The following is a 22,750-nucleotide window of genomic DNA, read 5'->3' as shown; positions in this document are numbered from 1 at the left end:
GTCATAAAAGAAGAGCGATTACAAAAGGAACTAATGAAGACACTGATCAAAGTCTCTAATGGTAATACGGAGCAGGTGGTTCAGACCCGTGGACCGCCCTCCCACTGCCACCACCACACCATCCGTGAAACCCTCTCATGTATTTCACGTGTGCTTTGATAGGGAACAATGGAGAGAACATATTTCAGCACTGTTCAGATGTTACGAGCAATCTGGTTCGACTCTCAGAGAGGGCAACTGTGGGGTGATACACCGAAGGCGGCCGCGTCGAGGTGCATGTGCGTTTACGGTGCACTTTCATGGTCGGCGGTGGTGAGTTGAAAAGGCCTTGACGTGCATGGCTGAAGCCCACACCGTCAGAGAGGCAGGCACCTGGAGCCGAGATGCATGCGAGGGTTGAAAGAAGGTTGAACTGGAGCACGTTCAAAGCGTGATTGCTATTTTTACACATAGGCTGAGATGAAAGTGGTACTGGTTTTGATTTATACCAACAGGGAACACATGGAATAGGGCAGATGAACACAAGCATTGATCATGAACATTTATGCAGATTTTTTTTTATTCAAAGTTTAATAGCAGTAAAAGACAAGTAGTTTAATATATTTCATTTTGCTTTCACATATTACATTTGCACTTCTTTTTTCTTTTCTTTTTTTTTTTAAAACGCCACAGCCATTTTAAGGACACTCTTAAATCGCTGATTTACAAACATGCTGTTCTGCCCCCTTTGCCGTTTGTTGCTTCATACCTGCGCAGCACCTGCGCAGCGCAACATCTGGAGCGTGCCTAAGCAACTTCCGCCTCCGCCTCACAGCCACTTTGGGATTTGTAGTTCTCTCTGCATCGCGCTGTCTCTTTCCCTCCGCTACCTCCCCAGCGAATAACATTTTCCGCCTAAAATCGCGACAGGCTGTCTGTGAAAGACACGAAATACACAGATTTGAGCATGTTCGCTCGTTCTCACACGGAAATAGCCGGAGGTGTCGTTTACCCGTGCACTACAACGACCACAGTCGCCCCGAATGAACGCGAGGCGAGTGTAAACACAACTCCAGGAACATGAAAAGATCGGGTGACAGTGAGGGGGAGAAGAGAAGAAAGGTATTGATGGCGTTTTTCTCCGTTAGGTCGGGCATGTTTCTCCGCCCTGTCGCTCGGTGAATGTCTGTCGCGCCGTATGCGGAGCTGCCGGCCGCATTTCGGAGGCTGCGGAGCCGCGGATGTCAGCGCATACCTCACCTTGCTTATTTCCTTTATTGTGTTTTCCATTCCCTCCCCTTTCACCCCCAGTCTGCCACAGTCAAGAAAAACAATCCTATTAAAAACTAAATAATGTTGTTCTTCTCACGTAGATGTGCACTGCTGATAGATTGGCAGGATTGTCAACATCCCATATGCTAAGTGGGAAATCCTATATGAATTACAGCTGGAGGAAACAGTTTAAGTCACAACTACTTCATAGAGGTGCATCATTAACTAATGTAAACAAAACAATAAACAGAGTCAGAGGTGGTGTTTGATTTGCGCTGAAATATCGGCAGGATGGATAATCAATGAGGAAGTTGCTCAATGTGTTGCAGCAAGTACAAAGCAGATGAGTGCAACTTTTAAAAAAAACAAAGGGTGAAGTTATAGTGTAAGTGGGATTTGGAAAGCTGCCAGCCCAGCAGCCTCCAGCTGCTTCAGGCTTCACTGCAGACACAGCAGATCATGACTGGCCCTCTGATGTACAGGAGAACCCACCCAAGTGACCTGATGAATGTGTGCGGGGTTCAAGCTGGTTGGATCTAACTGTGTGACGTGCAGGGTCTGTGTCCATGCGTGATGCTCCATCGAGCCGGGTTTCGTGCTGACCTGGGCTTAATCTGGCTTTTTTAAGTTGCCGTGTAATCATAACTTCTGCGGTTTGTGGAGAAGGAAAAGGAGGATTCGAGTCTTCTGTGCCTGGAGGCGTCCCGGGCTGTTTCACCTTCAGTCGTCTCTCTCACTGTCTGACTTTCTGTCTGCTCCTGCTCTTATCTCCTGACTTGGACGCCGTCTGCCGCGGCACATGTGTTTGGATCATGTTAGACAGCAGAGAAACTATGTAGGACGTGGTTCCTCCTGTTTATGAAAGCAGCCATGGCGGCCAGATGAGCGGCTCAGAGAGAGAACTCATTCCAGCTGGCCCTCAGGCGCTCAGGCAGCACGGCACAGACCTAATGGCTTAGCTTCCTTTCGCTTTAGATAAATAAAAAGGATGAGCTCGAGAGGAATTGTAATTTCAGAAATGACTGTATTACTGTTTTGCAGCCAATGAAGGAGCCGCATGCATTTTTGGCCAGATTTCATAATGGCAGCGAATTGAATAATGACACAGTCATTGTGTTAACTAATACCTTGGATATGAGGGTTGTCTTTTCCAGTAACTGGAATGTGTTTCCACTGCTGCACAAAGTGAGAGACGCACAGTGATGGGTGCACTGTCATTCCGAGTTATGGAATGCAAGCCGCCTCAGATTAGTGCCAAATGAATGCACATTCTGTCCGGGAAATCCCACCCCAGCAAGACCGGGTAGCTAAGACAGGTGGGATGCCATAGTCTTTATAGACAGTTTATATATTGTTTTTTAACTGGGACAGAATAGGACATTTGCCCAGAGAAAGTAACCACTCATAGTCACATGATCAACTCTGAATTGGCATAGTCATATGTTGTTTGCCGCTGAGGCCGATTTAAAAGACAGAGGTCATCATGAATCAAACATAACCTCTGTGGACATTTGTTTCGTACACAAAAATGGCTTCCTCTGAACAAGATTCAACTTACATTGTACACTAATGAGTTCAAAAGTTTTTTTTTTAACCAGAACTGTCATCACAGGATGAATTTCCACTCATGCCTTGGTGAGTGTGAAAACAGCACTGACCCTGTTCCCTATCCCGACGTGTTTAATGCTGTGTTTGATGTGAGCTTGCCATTTGGAGAGTGATGACAAGTATGAAATGCTGTGCTCAAACAGGAAGTGAATGAGTGTGTGTGGGTGTGGGTGTGTGTGTGTGGGTGTTTGTGTGAGAGAGTGCAGTGGGCTAAGTAATGATCACACAGGGTCACCAGATGTTGTGAGGTCCCGGTGCTAAGCCCAGGCCCATTGCTTAGATCAGCCTCATTGGTTTGTTCTGGTTGTGGCACCTTGTGCAAGCTGTTTAGGGTATTTAATTTCTAAACACTCATTAAAATGGTTTGTGTTTCCCCTGGCGATTCTGTTAAATTAACAACTAGCGAGGTAAAAGCTGATTATGTGGCCACACATCCAGACATGGTTAATCAATTCTCCCCCACAAAAATGTTAGCCGGTGAATTAGTGTAAAGGAAACGATTTATGGCGACTAATGCCGACGTCCTGTCATGTCAAGCCCGGTGTTTTAGCAAGAGGGGGGTGTCGGATTCAGCACATTCAGCAACTTTGTGTTCTGCCGGCCATCTTTTTCTCTTGCTAAACCCAAGCTACATGCTGCTTGCTCTATTAATGAGCCAATGATGGAGAAATAGTGTTAGGCGCTGACATAAAACATGGGTATGGATACCTAGGGCAGGGTATCACATAAGCTCCAGCAGAGCTAGATTTACACCTCGGCTCAGTGTCGAATGGGAGAAAGGGTAACGCTCGGCATGGGGGCTCTCACAGCTTCATCAGACCCCCGCCGGTTGAACTGTGGAAAAGCCAGTGCTCAGAAAAATACGGCTGTGGCAGATAATGATACCATTACACTAATGGAGCTGGCAAATGAAGGAGAACCCAGATGCCCTGCTTTATTACCAGAGGGGGTCATTTCCTCGCTGCATTCCTAATGGCCTGAGCACACAGTATTGATCAGGCTATCATTCTGCTAATCCTCTACAGAATTACTTATCGCTGGCTTGGTGTTGATCCGCTGAGCGGCCCGCGTTTGGCCTTGCCGCTGGGCGGCTGCTTGCACGTCCAGTGGGGACCGACTGGGCCGTTCACCCATTCATGATTTAGGGCCGAGCAGGGATGGCGTCTGGGAGGTCTTCACTGGTGGGCTGGTTACTTCAATGTGTAAAGAAAAAAAAAAAAAAAAAGAAGGCAAATGAACCTAACAGCTTTCATTTAATTAAGGAGCAGGCAATGATGTGGTTCCTCCCTCTTTATGGCCCCATTGGCCGCTGCAGAGCAGGGGAAGCTGTGAGGTTATGCGTTGTTCTCGGTAATTGTGCTGGGCTGTAAATAAGAGCGTCTGCCGTCAACGGTGGCAGCAGCATGTGTTGGCCTGGTTTGATTACAAAGTGTTCGACCTATAAGAGCTCCGCCTCAGAATAGCTCCCGCAACGTTATTTTCTCCAGCTGTGATTATGACAGAAAACGGATTGTTGAAATGATTCAAGGTGTGCATTATTTCAACGTGACAAAGAAGGATCTCGCCATGACCCATCGTCATTAAAGCCAAATGAATTGGACCGTTCTTAGCCCAGGGCTCGTGACCCATCATATCCTTGGTCACTTTACTGGGCCCCTGTGTGTATCAGCATCCTCAGGGCCATTGGAACCCGGGCATCGAACCATCGGCAGACCCCCTCTGTCACCTCTGGCCTCGGCTAATCAAAGAGTTTACCTTAAGGGGGGCATTTAGCACTGTTTGTTAGTGCCACGCCAGTCGCCATAAAGACGTATTTATATATTTCCATCTGGAACAACCTGTCGTAGCTAGGGAAACGAGCTATTGATCCAGATATTTAGTCATTTCTTTCTGCACGCACCATCAATATTGTGCAAACATCCGTCCAGGCGTCCATGCGAGAGTTGACCTCGGCCCCCGCCGCCATCCTTTGCTCCCATCGGAGTTCAGTGATATACTATTCCGAAAAGTAAAATCAATGAATGAATATGAAGTTTTGGTTTGTAATATAGTGCGGGCCCAAAGCCCCAGGTCTTTCATTGATCGGGTGCGTGAGGGTCGGAGGGGGCTGATTAGTCTGCCGCTGAGCTTTTCTCCTACACGTCTTTACCATGTCTTGCCTATTTGATCTTTGCTCATATATTTGGACTGGGGTGTTTACACATCAGTAGGGTTTGCGAAGCCTTTAAATTAATTCAGCAGACACACTCAAACTGTTGCAGTGATTAGAAGAATCAGCTTTCAGCTCAGAAATGCTTGTGCCATTATGATTTTATTTAACAGCTTAATGGTAGAGGTTTAGTTTCGACTAAATTCTAACGTGTTAACAGAGATCGAAACTAGGTCTTGCTTCATAATTGGCATTGCCGAAACAATTAATTATCATATAAATGTACATAGGTAAAATAATCGAATGAACTGACTATTGTTCGGACTGTCATGAGGTGGTGAGATCGAAGTGTGAGTCTCTTTTCGGTTTCGGTTCCTCTCCAGAAAAGCTGTTGAGCTTTATGACGGCATATGCGTCTTTCCTAATTGTGTGCAAGCTGTGGGCTGCAGCATGGTGTTGTTTTACTGTCATTCATTGTGATTTAGGCTGCACCTTCTCTGGGCATACTAACTAGCAGAAATCTGATGTGGTTTTGGGTTTTGGTTGACTCACTGTTTATACTTAAGTTAACTTGTTTGTACAAAGAAATTCCACAGAAATTTGGTACGCTTATGATAGAGGTCACTTCAACCTCACAATTCTCAGTAACCCAGGAAGAGATTTGTATGGCATTCTGAGCGATTTCCTTGGACGTTGGGACATAAGTTGACTGACACCGAAAAATGAACTCTCTAGATTTGGACAACCAAAGGTCAAGGTCACGGCAATGTCGTGTGTCTCATTTTTTTTTTTACAAAGGAATTGTCTCTTAAAGCAGGGCTGCACAAGATATTGCCAATTGAGATAACAGCATGCACAATGTACAAATAAGACTGACTGAGCAGCAATGAATTCTGTTTCCATGCACTGTACATAAAATTTTAAGTGAGAAAAACACAACCTGTGCAAATAAATGATTTAAATTAAGAAAAATAAAATCACCCAATTAGGCCATACCTGTGTCCAAAAACAGCAAAATAACCGTTGGTATTTGAGTAACATCATCTGTTTATACTTTTGAGAAATCATATAATTATCGTGAAGCTCAACATGGCATATTTTTTGACATATTATATATTCACCTCACACCCTGCAGCCCTAATCGAGAGAGTTTTGACTGGTCTCTCAAGAACAAACTCCGTCACATTTTGGTTTTCAAAGCTCAAAAATCAGTAAGATGTTGTTTACATTCCTTTAAATAAGATATGACAGAAAAATCAATACTTTAAAATGATCATTGTATTTCTTAACGGTCTTAACTCCCTTTGTTAAGTGAGCCTGGAAAGACTTTTCACAAGTTTCCAATGAAAGAAAAGTTTTCGCAACTCGTCTTGCTCTTGTTTTGTGCTGACAGGAAATGCCACACTTGTTTACACCAGGTGGTGCCACCTTGTTGTTCACCTTGTCACGAGGGAATGTTTCTACTGCCCAGACATTGAACTGATAGGGGTTGGGGTTATGTCCATGTCGCTTGCCAAATACGTTTTCATACCCTCCATTCACTGCAGCTCAAACTGCCACCACTCCTAACATGGCAGCCTGATTCCATGAAATGTTTCTCCTTCTGTCTATATCCCTAAAACCTCCATTCTCCCTTTTGAAAGCAGTGCTTTCAATTCTCTTTGTGGCGCTAAACACTGTTCTTTTTTTGTGACTCCTCAGTGTTTGGATCAGTGAATCACCGGGCTTGTTCTCCACTGGCGGAAACCCTGGTTTTCTCTTTCTCACATGCTGTTATCACACAGAAATATAATCTCAACAAGATTCTTCTCATTGCCGTCTACTCACCCAAGGCAGCACAAATCATTTTTCACCTACAGCCAGTCATGCTTATTTAGTTTCCTCTGGAGAATATTGGCAGCCATACTTGTACAGCTTTCCACCCTAATCAATGATAGCGTGCCTGCTTAAAAAAGTGTGAACTGCTACTATATGTGCCTGCTGTTTTAGCATTTACCTCCCAGATTGTTTCCTCCTATGGAAGCTGTCACTGGGATTGTCCAAACAGCCCTTGACAGCTTGTATGTTTGACAGCCCCTACTGAGCACCTCGTATTAGTGTTGAGGCATTAGCCAAAAGATGTCAGCCTGTTTCGCAAACAAGGCCGGAGCGTGGCTCATGAAAACTGGCCGACCAGATCAGCCGTCAGATTCGATGAGATTACATCGAGTGTGACCTGCCCACTAGGGTTCATCTGTCATGCATGTGTCCCGTCACAAGAGAGACATAGAATAATCAGTTCAATCAATAGACGGTGGTGGCTCATTGGACTTGTGCTGAATAAACATGGGAGTGACCCTCTCACCTCATACACTGAGGCTACAGCCTCCAGGGGGTTCATTAGCCACACACGGCTATGATCCATGCGAGTCGTTATTTTCCATTTCTGTTTGTTCGGGTGTGTGTACGCGAGTGTTGTGTGTTGGTCTTTGACAAGTGTATCTTTGAACGGAGAGTGGTGTGTGTGTGTGTGTGTACAAGGCATGTATATATATATATACTGCTAAAAGAAGGGAGTGATAGAAACCTTCAATAGGCACCACAGATGCTGGAAAGATTAACAGTCGCAAAGGTAATATTGAATCAGTCAGAGTGTCAGAGTACATCCTGTCTACCCGGCGGTTGGTAATTTAAGCTCGCGCCAATAAAAAAAAAAAAGAATTTCACCATTCAAAGCCACCTGCACTGGACAAAGCAGTGTTCATGCTGTTTATTTGTGAATTTACTTTCCTTTGTAATGACTCACCTTTCCCACAAAATGAATGTGCCTATTGCCGGAGCGTTGCACCACATCTGGTTCCAATGGTGAGTCCAAAACCCTCTATTCACAAAAGCTGCTGGAGGCCAGGTTCACAAGGCGCTGTAAATGGTAACCGTTAATTTGTACATCATAAGTTCTCTTCCATAAATGTGGGCTTTGAAAGTGTGTTAAAATACCTGGCATTCAGCTCATTGCTTTGTAGAGGCTCAGCAGAGGAAGCACCTTGTTCAACCAAAGCCAGACGTCAGCAGGGATATCCACTTATCCAGATGGAGGTGCCCTTGGACTCCTCTGTGAACCACCATTAACAAAACCCCTCAGGTAATTTGTACTTGTTAAAGCAAACAAAATGCTGTTTATTAGTTTATTACTGTTACTTTATAGGCGGTGTATGTTAATAATGGTGTCAGGTTTACAGGTTTTCCTGTGTTCTTTGTGAAATTGGGGAGGCAAAGGAAAAACAAAACCTTACAAAAAAAAATAAAAAAATGTAAACACATTGTGACTTTTTCACACATTTGATCAACTTTTTTCTAAATGGCACATCAAAATTCATCATAATATCTTCATTTTGACTTGATTCTATAGTTAACTGTGGTTCTGGAAGTATGCATTCACTCCTAATACTACATTTAACATTTAACTGTTGTATAAACAACTCGTATATTATGAATGTTTCACAAGTATATATATACAAGAAAAATAATAATTATATGCTCCTGTGTAAATGTGGATATTTTTCACTAGTATTGCAAGGTGTTTGACATCTACAGCTCCCTACACAACACTGATTGATTGGAGCATGTGATGACAGAACTCTGCCATTAAGCTTATTCGACGCTCTGAACCTCATTATAAACTTGAAATACAAAATTTTCTTGTGTTACTCACAATTTGGGACATAAATGGATGCACCTTTAAAACAGGAAAGGGCTTTATGTTGAAATTAGAACTTTTGCTTTGGAAATTCGGACAGGAAGTGATGTCCTTGGTTGATCACGACCACTAATTAACTCAAAACGCCCATAAGGATATTTACATGTTGAACCAGCAGTATCCACTCTTGTACCTCTTTCCCTCTTATTTTGAAATCTTTGGGTAACGGCCGCCACCTTGGGCATCTCCACCGCCTTCCAGCCTGAAGGTGTCCTGGTTATTCTGGATTCGCCTCCGTGGAGCTTTTTGTATTGCTCGTTCCAGCATTTACTCTGCATCAAGTCTTTGAGAAGTGTCTGCTCACTTCAGGTGGTCTGTTCATGTCTCAGTGATTCCTGCTCTGAAGCCCCCGTGTGTGTGTGTGTTTTTTTTTTTTTTTTTTTTTCTTCATCAGTCTAACTTTTCCTTGCATATGCGAGGGAGCCAACGACAGCTTGACTGGCATGCTGTCAGACAGGCGATGCCTTTCCAACATTGGAGCATCAGGCCTTTCCTGAGAGCTTGTATGTGCGAGTGTGTGTTGAGGAAAAAGTGTGTATATATGGGGGTGGGTGGTGGTGGTGGTGGTGGTGGTTTTGTCAGGACGTGACCGGCACACTTTGCATGTTCTCCCCGAGACAGGTGCTCCTGGGCGAGCACTGGTGCATGACAGTTGCCTTTCATCGCTGTCTTCTCTACACTTAACCCCTGACCGGGCCTCCTCCCTCCTTCCCCTGCCTTCTCATCCTCTTCATTTCTCCCTCCCCCCCCCCCTTTTTTTTTTTCTCCACCACGTTTGACCTCTTCTCGCGGCGCTTCCCCCGGCCGTCCTGAGTGACGGACTGCGAAGGCTGGTAGGCGGCTTTGTATGAGGAGGTGGTGTGGTGCGGCAGGCTTGTCACAAGCCCAACACTGTCAGGCCTCGGAAATCCAGCTGTCCAGACCGAACCACACACACACACACACACACACACACACACACACACACACACACACACACACACACACACACACACACACACACACACACACACTCACTTGCGCCCACGCCCCAACTTTTTTGTTCAGCAGTCCGTAATTCCATCCACCAGTGCTGTCAAGCACTTGATCAAACGTGCATAAAGAATGGATCCCCTCGGCTGAATCTCATCTCCTCCCTTCCTATCATAATGTAGGCAGATTTTCCCTCCTCTGCCTGCTTTCTTCAACTCTGTTTATTCAGATGAGCCTGACTGGGGGGGCAGTGGGTCACATCCACTTGCCGGCTAAAATGATCCTGAATTGAGGGTTGTCTCCAGTGAGATGGAGGGAGAAAAAACACGAGGCGGGGTTACGAAGGGCTGCTGAGTGGCCATGTCAGGGGCTGTTTTCGGTAGAGGTGGGGGAGTGGAGGGTGGTGTTGGTGTGTGTGTGTGTGTGTGTGTGTGTGTGCGTGCGTGCACAGCATGGCAGGGGGGGGTAGAGGTTGGAGTGTTTGAGGGTTCACTTGTCAACCTCTGTGTCATGCTTGCCCCGGCCCTGTTATGTAGAGGGCATCCACTGTCATTTGTTTCGTGACGGTCTGAAGTGGAGTGAGCCGCAGGAGCATGAGAAGCCGTCGGCGCACGGTGAGCTCTCAGGTGCCTCCGCGTTCATTTAAAAGTACAAGTCGGTACACTCCAGCAACTAACACCCTCATTAGTTTGACACCCCTAAAGTTTGTGTCTTATCGTGTTTGTTGAGCGCCGGTTGGTTTTAAGAGTTGGCCTTTTAATCGCCATCGTCATTGTTCTTTCGTCAAGATGGAGACGGAGCCCAATGTTTTCCCTAACAGCACAGTTATCATTGTGTTGTTCTCCTCTTTGTTCTTTTGCGTGTCATCGTGTTAAGTGAAGTCGGTGGATTAGAGTCATTCTCTAAGCCAACTTCCGGGGGAAGACAGACTATTTAAGCTTTCTGTACTTCCAAGTTTGTTTCTTATTTTGAAGTTTATCCTAGAGCGTGAGTTTGTCGCTGTAGGTGTATGAGCGCGCGTCATCTGACATACATCTCCCACATTCTTCTCTATACGGAAGGGAGGGGGGAAGAAAGGCAAATGGTTAAGACTCCTTAAACTTGTTGTCGGGAGTGTCAGCGAAGACATGAGCACAACGTGAGCTTAATCCAACAACAGCCTGTCTTGCCGTACTGTACGCCCCACTATCTGCCAGCTGAGTGGACCCCTTCCTCGCCAAAAAAACCTGAAAAAACAATGTCATGTATGGCGGGGTAGTGGTGGTGGTGGTGGTGGGGGGGCATTGTCACATGTGAGATGGACTCATGTAAATGTGGTGACAGGCGCGTGTCTCGGCTGACTGACAGCACAGAGGGATTGGGCTAATCTGAGTGACTGATTTGAGGCGCGCGGCGGCTCGCCTGTCCCCAGAACTCCTGAGAAATAGACAGCTTCAGCGGAGTTATCTGTGTTTGTAAGTCCTTCTGCTGCGCCGGGATGACAATAGGGATTAGTGCCAAGGTTCTTTAAACTGTTTTTTTTTTTTTTTTATATTTTATTTTTGGGAGGGGTGGGAGAAAGGGGGAGGGGGGTCTTATCGGTGTCTCGGCAGGATGCTGCCGCAGCCAGTTTTCCTTGACTGTCAATTAAAGAGGGGATCATTAACTTCAAGGGTATAAATGTTCTAACACTGGTATTACGTTTGGAAGCTAAGTCGCTGACAGATGTTCCAACTTTAATTCTCCACTTGTTTTTTTGTCCTTTAATTAATTTATGTATCACTCTTCGGGTTTTAAATATTCCCCCCCCCCCCCCCCAGTCTGTTCTTTGTTAGCCTGTAATCTCAGTTACCATGGTAGTCGCAAAGACGATTGGGCCTTGTCACTCGCCTGTGTTTCTTAGGAGGTTCAATCAGCTAATGTATTCAATATCATCCAAACTGAAAGGTAAACAGTATCTAATGGCGTGTGTGTGAGTGTGTGTTCCGCGCCATGCCTCCATTGCAGCCAGGAGGCGCCGGGGCGGGAGGAGAATGGCGCCGGTTCCTCCAGCTTTTCTCCGGGATGGCCGACCACTTCGGATGACGCTTGATAAAAACAAAACGAGAGCGCAGCTTGTATCTGTGTACATGTGTGGTTCTTTGCGAGGCAAACAGAAGCCAGTGTACTACTTTGGAGTTTTTTTTTTTTTTCCTTCCGCGAGCTTTGTCGGCAGGTTGTGAAGCATGAGTGTGACAGCTGCGGTGGAGATTTGCAGGCACGGGGCTGCGGTGGGTGAAGTATAAGGTGCGTAGTGCAGGTCGCCGCGCGGAGCAAAGAAAGGAGAACGTGAAGGAGGGGATGCGTTCAGGGGAGTGGGATAGAGTGGGGTAGGCGACGGAGACTCCTAATGGGCAAACTCTCTTCATCCACCGCCACCGCCATCACCACCACCACCCTGTTCTTTTATGACAGCTCCTTCCCTTTGTTCTCCACGTCAGCCCACTCTCTGCTGGGGATTCGTGACAAGTTTTCGCGGGCTGATCAAACGCTGCAGTGACACCTGATTAGGATATAGAGCATGTTTACAGTCGTGCATGGCGAGGACCCCCCCCTCCCCCCACACACCGCCACCACCACCACCGCCGCCACCACCACCACCAACCTCCTCAGACAACAAGGGAGACTTCACCTTGACTAATTAAATTTGCACCTGCAATGCCAGCTGTGACAGCCACTGCAGGGCTGCATTTATTTATGTCACTCCATACATACTTCCTGTGACGTTTATGGAGGCTGAGTTTGCACTAGCTCATCTGTTTTCCGTGTCAGTGTGGGTTTCTCCAATAGCCGGCTTTATTGTGTTTATATCTGTCGAGGAGGTGCGGGGTGGCGGCAGGTGATTGTACCCGCGGATGTGGAGCCGCTGTAGATTGAGGACTGTGGCACTGGGAAGGGAGGGTCGCGTGTACTAAATTTCTAAATGTATGCAAAGATGCGGACCCCTGTGTTTAATATCACAGCTTTCAAAATTGCTTGTGACACACAAACATATTTTCATTTGCACATTTTTTTTCCACGTCTGATTTACTGATGCATTTTTTTTTGTCGGTTTTGCATAATATGCTGCTCATAGTGAACAGATGCAAATTTTTAGACATTTGTCATGATGCAAGTTTTGGTTGGGGAAAAAAACACTAAACATTTCTATGTTTTGAAAAAAAAAAAATAGGAGATCTCGGCTCACATAATAAGATAAAAAAAATAAATTAACAATCTACACAAAAAAATTATAAAGTGAGAATGTTAGAATTATGTAGTATGAGAGTCCATCAGGACGTTTTAAGTAATACATGTATTACTTAAAAAGTGATTTAAAAAGCTCAGATGTGGAATATGAGTAAGCTTTTATTTTAAACAGTAGAAGTATCTATAATTTCTGTAAGCAGTGGTCTAACTTTGATTAAAAATGCCATTTTTGTCTGACTTCCTTTCCTTGAGTTTCATAGAAAATAAAGACGGTTTTCAGAAATGTAGCCAGACATCATCATCGCTGGTCAAGACGACTAACCACACTATCCTAAAACAACCTTCAGGACAACTTGAAATTCCCTGTGCCTGCATTTTATTTATTTGTCTTGTTTTTTTGGAATATAATTGATTTTTTTGACAACATTTTTGGAATATCACTACATTATTTTAAACTCAAGACAAATTAACTCTAAGCCTAACACTTTTGAAGATTGACCAACTGAAACATAACGTTTATAGAAAAATGATAAAAACCTACTTGATCAATTTATGTTTTGTCATGCATTGTACAGGTCTAAGCCTCAGATAATCTGGTGACATGCCAGATAAATTAAATCTCTTCTTCTTGTGTCCTGATGAGTTTAGATGTTATTCTCACAGGCCTCTGCTCCCCCGTTTAAAATAATGTGATTTGTTCTTGCCCTCAGCATGTGTGTATTTAATCACTCATTAACTTGTGCACATATTGCACGTGTGCTTGGACATGATCTGCCTTTCAGAGTCTGCGTGTGCGTGTATCTATCTAAATCAGTGTTGAGAGTGTAAAAGGCCACAGCCGAAGTGAGCAGGACATCAGTCACCCGGCAGCAGGAGACAGGGCCCGGTAATTTGTGGCTCTGCCCCCTCTCTTCTCTCTCGATCCCTGTCTCTCTTTCTCTTTCACTCTTGATCTCTCTCTCTCTCCCGCCCCTCCGCCCTACCCCCCAAAGCTGCCTCCCCAGCCTCAAATTGACCAGGCTCGACTGCTGGTCATGCTGTATTACATGGGTTAGATGAAGTAATTATTTCTAGGCCACTGACTACAAGCAAGATTAATAGTTTTTGAAACGGCCATAATGGAGGGCTGACCCGCCGTGACATAAGCATTATTTCAAGCTCACCTCCACTCTCATCCCTCTCACCTCTGGGCACCAGCGGAGTGTGATTTATACCTGGGCTAATGAGGGGAGGGGACCTAGGAGCCCTGGGCCACCGGCCTATCGGCGCAGTGTTACTGGCCCGCTTCCTCAACTGTACGGGCAGCAGGGTGCTCACAGCCGGGCTGGTCCACTGCGTATGGGAATGTAAAGGGTTCATTTTGTGTCTGTTTACGTCAGTCGATCGTGTTCTGGAAATGGGTATGGCCTCGGTTCGTCATCAGAACAGATCGGCGCTTAGTAAGACGTCTTTAAGAAACGTTTCCCGTTGATACTTAATCGCGCGGCCTTGTGTCGCTTCATCTGCGCGCCCCCTCTCACCCCTGATGCTCAGTAGCTGAGGAGATCAGCGGAGCTGGAATGTTGTCACTAGGTGGCACTTGGACATCATGTTATCAGATGCTCTCTCTCTCCCCTCACTCCATCAGCCTTCTCTCCCTCCCGTCCTCCCCCCCCCCCCCCCCCCCCCCCCCCGCCTCCCCCCCCGCCCCGTGCTAAGTACACCTCAGATGTCAGGGTGTTTTATTTTTATTGGATGAGGGCAGTGTGTAATGCATTCACCTCCGTTCCAGCCAGCTGTTAAATGCCCCGGAACATGGTTTGGCTAGGCTCCGCCCCGTTAACCCCTCTGATTGGCTGTAATAATTAGCAGAAGTGAACAGTAACTATGGCGCCCGGAGAGGGTTTTGGGACAGCTTGCGACGCCTTGATACTTTCGTGACGGCATCAGTAACTTGGGTTAGGCCAAATTTTCCCTCCTCCACTCCTTCTGGCTGGGGTGTGTCCTGAGGTTTAATATTAACCCTTTAACTTAAACACATGCGCGCAGTGTGGCATCAGCATTTACATTTCCAAATGGCTGGGTTTGTGAACCTCAAGGATGTTAATCTGTCACCATTCAGGCTACTGGGAAGAGTGAAAAAGAGGATTAAGCTATTGAGTTGCTGGTAGAATATTTCCCTTTGTTCAGAATGATTGAAGGGAAAATAAATAAAGAAATGAAGTGGCTTCTCAAGCAAGACAAGTGCTGTCTGCTAGACTTCAGGATTTAGCTAATGCCATTATTGCAAACTTGCCGGCCTCGTGATTCCAGGAAGACAGACTGACTGTAGTGTAAACAACCACAAATGTAATGTAGCCTTTAATTTAATATTAATCTGAGGTCACATCATAATGCCAGTTTATGTGGGTCAAAGACTACATGAGATGGCATTAGACCTGTCCTAGATGTTCAGCCCGCATCTGTTTTCATCCATATGTTTTTTTTTTTTGAGTGGTTAAGGTGATTGTCTGGATTTAAACTAATACCATTGCTTTGGCTTGTAACTAATACCTTGTAGTAGAAAAATCTGTTTTGCCAAATACCTCAACAGATATTTTCAGAGGTTATTCGAGTTGTTTGCGGAAAACCTTCAATCATTTGAGCCATGTCGTGTTAAATCAAACAGATGTGTCCGAGTTTTCAATATACAACTTTAACCTTCACATTGTAATCATCGAGATATTGGTCTAATAACGCTTTGCCCCCTATTCAGTCATGTGGGGAACTATGTACACCTCAGGGAACATCATCTATTGCAAATTTTAACTATCAAACAATTCTCCTCCCTGAAATATCTAATATCAAACTCTTTATATATTGATAGATAGACAGAGCGATCGATAGATAGATAGAATTGTTAATTCTTTTCAGGATGTTTTTCTCCACATTTTTTTTATCCTATTCACCATAAAATTCAGAATTGGAAATGCTGTTATCACACATTATATGGTATGACCCTGTGCTCCTGTATTCAGGGCAGTTGTCCAGAATCTGGGCCCTTTCTCATTGAAACCCCTGACATTTACGCCATGCTTTTCACTTTGCCTGTGAAGTGTGTGGTGTCAGTGACCACTGTGAGGGCTTCATGAGAGATGAATGGAATGTGTTTGAGGCTGGTAAAGTATATCAAAAGATCTCCAAATGGTTAGAAATCTAGTATCAGGGACAAATACCCACATCTGATTGGGTTTTCAGGAAAATACAGCTCATGGGATACCTGCAGTTTTCTCAGAGGATTTGCATGTGACTACTGTAGCTCTAAAACCGTTGTTATGAAAGTTCACTTGTCCATAGTTAGAAGAAGGTTGACATGTCCATATGAATATTGTAAGAAAATGTGTGAAAGCTGAGATATGCAACATACGGTGTTCTCGCAAACACTCAAGCTGACAGGATGTATCGGTTTTTGATGTGTTCTGTGATCGTCACACTTTATTTTCTCCTGAAAAATGGTCCTGTCTTGTGTTGGAATGTGACATACGGCTGAGTTGATGGTATAATATCCTTGATGTGTTTTGTCAAGCAACATACTGTCTCAAATCTTATGTTTAGCATAAGGTTATAATATATCGCATGACAATTGTCACAGCTGTCAGCCAATCAGACGGGCTACCCTTCGTCTTAGCCCCTCGTTTACCCTTGACTCCCGGCCCCTTGGGTCGGATTGCACATCATCTTTATCCCCTGATGAAGTACCAGACTCGGTTGTGTCAGGAGATGATCTAATATGGAGCGGAAAAGGACACAGAGCCGGGAAATCGTCGTCATTTGAAGAGGTTGCTTGTCACAGGATGGGCTTGATCAGCCCGCGCTGCAGTACACAGAGCCGGGTCTTTGCACTGTCTAACAGTGGTACTGGATTAGAGACACAAGCCACTTCCACTGTGATCAGTCACTCACACTCGGAGACATGCGGCAGGACTGAAATCCTCCTCGCCTGCTTCATCCACATCATGTACAGCTTCTTCCTCGAGCCTACTGTATGGAAATGAGGACCACTGCTGTTGACAATGATAGTCAATGCCAGCATTTTCTTTTTCTGAAGTCGAATTTGAAACTTCCTTTCTTTAACGTATGGTAAACAGCTGTGCACGACTTTGAGTGAGACACAACACCAGTGTGTATTGGTCTCTGAAGCTGCCTGACCTGCCCGAATCCTACTGATCTGTGACATGTTGAGACAATGGCAGCGTGTGTGAAGAGCCCGGCTCTACAGGCCTCAGACACTGTGTATCGCTAAGTGCTATTGAATTGTTTGCTGTCACAAATCACGAACCTTTCAGTGACCAGGTGCGACCACCGTACACCCACTCATCTATCCATCCAGCTGCTCTGCCCTGCCCTGAGCGATGTGTTGGTCTGCTGGGCTCTGAGGAGCGTAGCACCGGCTCCTGGAGCTAGGGGGATTTTAAACGCTCCACCTGATTATCGATCTATTCTGCCTCGCTGAGCCGCCCAGCGCTGCAGAGAAACAGGGAGAGGGTGGGGGTGGGGGGTAAGGCGAGATGTGAGAGAGGGGAAGGGCAATCTAGTGGCCTCTATCCTGCAGTCCTCAGGTCCGTCCTTGACACTGCCTGTGGGACAGGCCTGGAGGACGCCTCTTGTCCCCACTGTATGCTTTCGCAGCCAGCCCTTACAGCGAGCTGGCCCTCCCCGTGGGCCAGCCTGCACTTTGCACAGCCATATTGATTTTTTTCGGAGGGGCAGGAAAAGTGTGGCTGGATGGCAAGAGCAAGAGGAGGAGAAGGAGGGGCGGAAAAGCGGGGAAACTGAGGGAGCCTTCTAAAGCACTGACTTCTCCTTGACTGCACCTCGAGACGCGACAGCCCTGTTAGAACAACTCAGTGGCCCTGATGCCCCGCTGAAAACTGCTAATCACAGTCTTTCAATCAACGCTCTCCATCCTCTCTCCTCGTCGCTCCCTCCATTCCTCCCCACTCTTCATTTTCTCACTCCTTTTCCCCTGACTGAACCTGGACCCAGCCTGAATACCAAGGGACTGTGTCCACATTAAAACTGGCCATTTCACGTGGAAAACAGCTGACCTCATGAAAGCGTGGCGTAATTTGAAGGTGAAAACTAAAAAGCTTTCCCCGATCGACATAATCTTAATGGAAACATTATGCCTCGGCCGCAAACGTATGCGTATCTCTGGCGCTGGTACTCTAGTTTCTTGGGAAGACACAGCCGCTAGTTTGAATCCTGCTGATGCCCTTGAACAAGACTTTAGAATTTTTTTTTCTTTTTTCTTTATTTTTTAAACCTACTCGCTTCAGTGGAGGAGCAAAGAAACTTTTTATTGTCCGTCAGAAATCTTCAGATGTCCTGAGCTCTTCCTCCGTGTGAAATTGTGCCAGCGCGGAGCAGCCAGTGTGTTTCTGATAAAAAGCATGCTCAGTCCGTCTCTGCCGGATAAATAAAAAGGTTATGTAAGGCACGCCATCGACAGATCTCTTAAATCCCTCTTCTCTCCTTCTCCTCTTTCCCTCTCTTCTTCTCTCCAGATTTGACACTTGCTAAAGGTCACAGAAACATCTTTTTTTTCCCCCTTTGAGGTGTAGATAAGTGTGAAATAGATGTTGACACCGCAGACACATTGAAAAGCACTTAAACAGAGTGGCCATGTGCCAACCTGTCTGAGTCTGGCTTTGTGCATTTGTAAATACTTTTGAGTGATTGATCTGGAAACCTGGGTCTCTCTGTAAGCCTGTCAGGTGCAGTGAGACAGACGGAGAGAGGGGGAGTTCAAAAAACAGATGAGGTCCGACACTTTTCTTTCTTTCTTTCTTTTTTTTCTCTCCCCATCTCTTCCGTCGGACACACGTGCACACACAGTCGCTCCACCTGACAAAATCTCATGTAGCGTGGGATGACTAGAAGAGCAGCTTTGACCAACTGCGTGTGTGAGAAAGTTTGCACACGGCACACAATGGGATATTACTTTTAATGTCAAATGGCTACACCAGCTGTGCGTTAGTGTACCTTATCTCACACGTGCTTGTCACATTTTTCAAAATGTGACTGAGAGCCAATAAAGGTGGTCAGAACGTGTGTGTGTGTGTGTGTGTGTGTGTGTGTGTGTGTGTGTGTGTGTGTGTGTGTGTCTAATTAATGACTGGCAGTGGTCCCCCACAGCTCTGGTAATGTGCTTAGATCGGTGTTATAAACAGGGCGTGAAAGGTCCCCCCAGCTCCAGCCTTTTAAATGACTGGCCTCTTGTTCAGATAGATGGATGGAAATGTTCTAATATTAATGATTACGTCCCCCGCCGACCTGTCGCGAGGTGAAATGAGCAGTACAGCCTTCAGCCTCCAACGACAATTAACCGGGCGCGAGCCGGGCCTGTCTGCCATTTGTCATCACTTACCCCACCTGTGCACCCAAAGCGAACACATGCTCAACATGTCTGTCGATACATACAGAGTGTTCCCTTCACTGATTTAAACAAATATGCGGTGGTTAATGGCAGGGCAGTTCTCTTTCTCTTAATTTGTTTCAAAACAAAAAAGAAATTAGAAGCGAAACTGTGAGTTTGATTAATTCAGGTGTGATGTAAACCATCAGTGTGATGTACGCCGAGGCAAAAAATGCTTAGAACTTCTTTAATCTACGTTATTGTAACAGGAATGAACCGGGGCTGCTTGGCGGTGCAGTGATTAGACATTTCACCTGACAGTGGAGTGTGTGTGTGTGTGTGTGTGTGTGAGTGTTCTTCTCTCGCCATTCAAAAACATAAAGGTTAAACGGTGACTCTGAAACTGCCTGTACATGTAAATGTGGGTTTGTGTGTGATTGTCTGTCTTTGCCCTGTGATGAACTCTCAAACTGTCCAGGGTGTACTCTGCCGCTCTAACTCTGTGTGCTGGTAGATAAAGCGATACAGACGACGGGTGGGTGTGAATTCACAACCTTGAATCAAATATGCTCTGTGAAAAGCATAAATGCACATGGCTGATAAAACTTTATTAGTTCAATTTTTTCTACCCAGAATATGGTATTGAGTAATGCCATTGGATTCTGTATATTCAGTGTCAGGAATGAAATGTGCACACTGACTGCAGAACCTTTGCATAAATTGCGGCTTCTCAATGTTTCCTGTAAGACGTTTCTTGCAAGGTAATCCCGAGTAGTTTCTGCCATTGATATGTATTTGATCTTCTATGTTCTCCGGCGATCTGTCTTTGTGACAGATTGCACTGATCCCACTTTAAAACAGCTCATATTTTCTGTTCCAACTGTTCCTGTGTGTGACTGGATTTTTGCTTTGGCTCTTTCTGCTTGATGGTCAAAGAGCTTCACCTCAAACTGAGATTCCTGACACTGGTTAATACATTTCTCTCTTAAAGGTCCTGGTCAGTTTTAGATATTTCATTCATTGGACACATTGTGATCTTCCTGTACCAGTGGCACCAAGGATATCCAATGGTATAATGGGACCTCCACCTTGTTTTACAATAGGTTGGCTCGACTTTTCTGTCTGGGCCTAATTTAGCGGTTTATTAATGATGCAATGCATCGCGTGGTTGAAGAGATTTAAATCGGTATATATCAGCAATTAAAACATGGCTATTTCATAGCATTTTTACATAGAAAACCCCGACTATTCCACATGAGCAAGCATAGGCAATGCTGGAAAATAAAATAGTTTTATATCATCATTTTATTTATTTGTGTTTGTTTGTTGGACAAATATTGTTACAACTAAATGGTGGTAATGATTCTGTCAGACACATCATTTATGTCTTTACCTATTTCACTGTTACAAATGTTTAGTGTCCAAATATCTTGGACCCTATATTATTGAGAATATACAAGTGGTCGATTTGAATTTTGTTCAAGACTATCCACGTATTTCCAGTCTGTCTCTCTGACGAGTGTTTCCTTCACACACGTTTTAATATTCCAAGATATGATCAGCATGAAGTTTCATCCATGTAGGAGAATAGTACATATTAACAGGAAAGTTGTTGACAGCGAGCTATTTTGGGACGTTTCTGGTACCATCCCAGTGACGAACCTCTGGCTCTCACTGTTCCAATTCATATTCATAGATTGGTCCTGAGCAGGAGTACGTAGACAAGAGGTTATACATTACCGATCAGAGGTCAGCTCCCACACATTCCTGTTAGCCATTGACCAGTCTGCCCAGTTAGTCATCACACCGAGGCAGCAAACATCGACGTGGTGTTCCCAAAGAAGAAGCAGAAAAAGAGTAGCTGTAAACAACATGTTGGAATTGATAAATTATGATTTGATTTTATTTCTTTCTATTTCACCTTGGCATGATTGAAATGTAGTAGACTCATCTAAGGATAAAAAAAAACAACAACAAACAAACAGGTGATTTGTGATATTGTAACTCCTGCTGCTGTTTTTGCAAAAGGTTTTTTTGCAGCTTGTTGAATTGTTTGTACGCTGTTTGAAAAATAACCATGCAAGAAGAGTCAACCGCAAGAAGAAACTGAAAAGACACTGTATGTTCTTTGCGTGTATGTGTGTGTATCATGTTTTAGAATGCTTATTTGTCAAGGAACTGCCTGTGTGTGGTGGCACCTAGGTGGTGTGTTTTCTCACCATAGTTCTAGTCAGTATTATATCCTGTAGATGAGGTAGGCCTCCACCCACGCAGACCTTTGAAAGGACACACTTGACTACCATCAGCCAACGTCCTTTGGGTTCCCGGTGCAAGTATTTATCGAGAAGTTCATATAGGTATGTCTTGTCTGGTTTTGTGAGTTCAAAGCTGAATTCGAGACTCCTTCACACGAATTCAAGAATCACACATGTAAACACAAATGTTCTGGTGGAGTGGGCACACCCTGCTCCTCTCCTCGCCCTGTGTCGCTTCACACAAGCTCTCTACATTCTTCGATCCAGTGCCAAATGGGTCGAGGCAGGAAGCACCTTTGATGTCCACGGACAGCCTGTCTGTTTGAATCCGACGTTTTACAGTCGACTTGTCAAAACTGTTGATTCACAATCACTTTTGCAGAAAGGGACCAGTTCTGAAATGGGTGCCTGACATGTTTCAATAGCTCGCTGTTTAAACACAACGCTCTATTACACAGCGATCTACCATCTCCTCATTCATGGTGCTGTGGAAAGCTCGTTTCACATGCAGGAGTGTTTTTTGTGTGTCTGGCGCCTGAAATGAGATCATTTGCAGAGGTGCTGCCCTCATTTGGCTGGGGGTGTTGCAGGGAGTACGTTTTATCTTTAGCAGTTAGCTCCTATTTTCCTTTACATTTAAACTTTGTGGGGATTATGCCAGGAAAATATCTAATAGGCTCAGTATGCAGCAAATTATTAGTTTTGGTTTTGTGAAATCAGGATGTTATATCTTCCAATAGGACAAAGTCTGCAATTTTTTTAGTATCCTGAGGGAAACTTCATGAAGGATTATCTTGTGTGTAGAACGGTTTGCACTTCCGCATGCCGGGGTTTAGGTTATAATATTTATCAGTCAAAGCCTGTGACTTCCTGTTCTTGTTTCCAAAGAAGAGCTTTGTTTCCAGATTTAACAGTTGTTAAACTGGTGGTGTTATTTATACATTTTAAATGTTTCCTTCATCCTGCACTTTTTTAGTATAGCTGGTTTTTGATTTCTTTTTATCCGGGATTTCTGTACTGCCTCTATTAGCACCGAGTAAAGTCAGCTTAATTAAATGTTTTGTTCATAAAGTCCCCCCCCCCCCCCCCCCCTCCCCCCCCGAGTGTGGAGCAAGAGAGCCTTGAAGTAGTGCAGCAGCAGGAAAACCAGGTGGCTGTTCAGTGTCAATCTAAATTTGGAGAAGCATTCATGACAA

General features: G+C 45.0%; 1 protein-coding gene across 1 annotated transcript in view; it reads left to right on the top strand.

The window, feature by feature from the left end:
* Positions 1-1,022: 1,022 nt before the first annotated feature.
* The window catches only part of fto (FTO alpha-ketoglutarate dependent dioxygenase), a gene marked incomplete at its 5' end in the record, with an annotated part of 138,162 nt that continues 116,434 nt past the window's right edge, over positions 1,023-22,750 (top strand). The window contains 2 exon segments of the mRNA XM_080458749.1: positions 1,023-1,034; positions 1,036-1,101. Coding sequence (XP_080314875.1) covers positions 1,023-1,034; positions 1,036-1,101 — 78 coding nt within the window.

Source organism: Lipophrys pholis (genome assembly GCF_963383615.2).
Source record: "Lipophrys pholis genome assembly, chromosome: 2".
NCBI lineage: Eukaryota > Metazoa > Chordata > Actinopteri > Blenniiformes > Blenniidae > Lipophrys > Lipophrys pholis.
This window is presented reverse-complemented; position numbering and strand designations above follow the sequence as displayed.